The sequence below is a fragment of the Coenobita brevimanus genome, chromosome 24, assembly GCF_032717465.1.
Source record: "Coenobita brevimanus isolate Jiangsu-jjx chromosome 24, ASM3271746v2, whole genome shotgun sequence".
NCBI classification, from domain to species: Eukaryota; Metazoa; Arthropoda; class Malacostraca; order Decapoda; family Coenobitidae; genus Coenobita; species Coenobita brevimanus.
Window position 1 is genome coordinate 11,324,658 of NC_136977.1, and position 2,229 is coordinate 11,326,886.

Sequence of the window (2,229 nt, forward strand, 5' to 3'; positions counted from 1 at the left end):
GTTTCCTCACGTAATTCAATTATTGTATGATTCTTAGTATGATTTTTTTCTTCAGTCTGTTTCAGGTAAAAATTTTGTCGCCCTTCAGTGTACTCTTATTTTTTTCAAGGAATCAGAACTGGATACAATATTCCAAGTGTGGGTGTACTAGGGAATTATTGAACGCGAGGATAATATTTTCCGAATTATTTTTGAATGACCTGCCAGTGGATCCAATTATTTTGTTGGTTTCATTGATAGCCTCGGTGCAGAGAGAGAGAGAGAGAGAGAGTACTATAAATCGATGAGCAAGAAAAACATCTGTATATCATTAATGGAGGGGTGATCTGCTGAACAGCTATAGACACATGCTTTTGTACTGCATGCCTTGCTGTTACGAAACGGCTGTACTTACTGAAAAAGGGGAGTTATTATAGTGTAATGAAATGACGGCTGTTAAGTATAATGGTCTTGTTTTGGTGTCACCGTCCTAGTTTACGGTAAGAGATATAACAGCCAATCCCATATTACTCCCCCCGAGGTCTAAGGGACCCAGGTTAGGCTACCGTAGTTCAGTACATTTAAAGATAAGTGATAAGTCCCTTCCCTTATGGCATTACATGATCGATAAACCTTCGGTCATCTCTTGAGGACTGAACCCATGCAAGGCCGTCACTCTGACTGGGGCGTTCGAACCACTAAACCACGAGGCTGTATAGTAACTCTCCTTTCTTCCCCAAACCTCTTGAGGAAATTCTGCACATAGCCGTAGATGCAGAGTCTAAAACTACGTATTGCGCTATGCGAGATTTGGTTGAGGGATGATAGCATGTCTTAGATTGGGTTTCATTGTGTTTCTTGGCAAAACGAGGCTCTTATGTGGAAGTGGATTACAAATGTACTGAGACAAATTATATACTGAGATGGAGTATTTACCTCTGAGACATGCAAGTTGTCCTACAGGCAAGTAAAATTTTGTGGGGGTAACTAAAACGTAAAATCATTACTGAACATTTCGATGCAGAAATAGACTAAAAGCTGTGATTGCCTATAACCCAGGGAGACGTATGAGTTAATTCAAAGGGGGAATAAAATAGTGTGGAGATAGTGTTAAAAAAAAAAAAAAGTAAAAGCACTGAAACATACTCTCAGTGGGAGATTTATGTCTTTATGCAAACAGCGAAGTATTGTTTCAACCACTGCCTTGAGATGGAATCCCTTTAGTCTGTAAATCTTAGCACAAAGGGTGGTATTGTGAGTGGCTTTGGAGATTTCGTAACAGCTCATCCTCAGCAATTTATTTTATACATTAAATCTCAGTGTCCTGTTGTATGTTGTTGATGCAAACTACATTGATATTAAAACCAACTTAAACAAAAAAAAAAAATGCAAGAGAATGATGAGATGCAATATGCACGATAAATCGCCACGAGGAGCCTCCAGTGCAGCTTAGAATATGACGCTGTGACCTACCTTAGAGTTGCGTTTAAAAGACGCGCGTCTCGTTCCTCCATCTCCATGACGTAGGCCTTCATGAGGGACAGGATGAGAAAAACCATAACTGCTCCTAAGATCAACATCCTGTGTGTTTCCTTCCGCGTACTCAGCTGATTAACCGCCAAAAGAACAGATGCCACTCCTCAAGTGAATAAACTGGTGTGTGGGTTGCTGGAAGAATATAAGGATTTGTTTACCTTTACTGATCAACAATGTGTTTAGTTAAGAGGATATCATTTGCTGTAAAGTTTGTCTAGCTATATCAGTCAGACTGTCTGTGTATCAGTCTACCTACCTACTTGTCTATCTATCTATCTTTATCCTCATCTATATGTCTGTCTCTTTCTACCTATCTGTGTACCCATTAATTGCCTGACGCAACATCCAGTAAAGGGTGGCCTCGAGAAAAGAACTCCAAACATTTCAGTCATAACACACCTTCCCACGCCACACCGCCCTCCCCCATACACTCTTGAACCTTATCTCTCCACATCATTCTCCCTCTCCCTCTCCTTTTCTTTTCAACCGCCTCACTCTCATCTGTTCACTCTAACCGGTCTCTTGTCTCCATTCGCTCCATACTGCTGAGAAAGAGAGAGAGAGAGAGAGAGAGAGAGACGTCAATAGGTTGAAGGAAGGGAGTTTGCGATCTGTTTCTAGACCTGTATTCTACGTTCTAAAAATTATTCACAAGATCTGGCCGTATGCACCAGCTTGGTTTTGTGATGTGTAGTTATGTAGCACCTGGTGAAT

The 2,229-nt window shown here is 40.8% G+C and overlaps 1 protein-coding gene across 1 annotated transcript in view; it reads right to left on the bottom strand.

Annotated features, from left to right (window-relative positions):
- LOC145393551 (fatty acid-binding protein-like) overlaps nucleotides 1–1,559 on the bottom strand; it is a 13,755-nt gene extending 12,196 nt beyond the window's left edge. The window contains exon 1 of the mRNA XM_080267701.1: nucleotides 1,453–1,559. Within this exon, the coding sequence (XP_080123827.1) occupies nucleotides 1,453–1,559 (107 nt within the window). The remainder of the gene's footprint in view (nucleotides 1–1,452) is intronic.
- Between the last annotated feature and the right edge of the window lie 670 nt (nucleotides 1,560–2,229).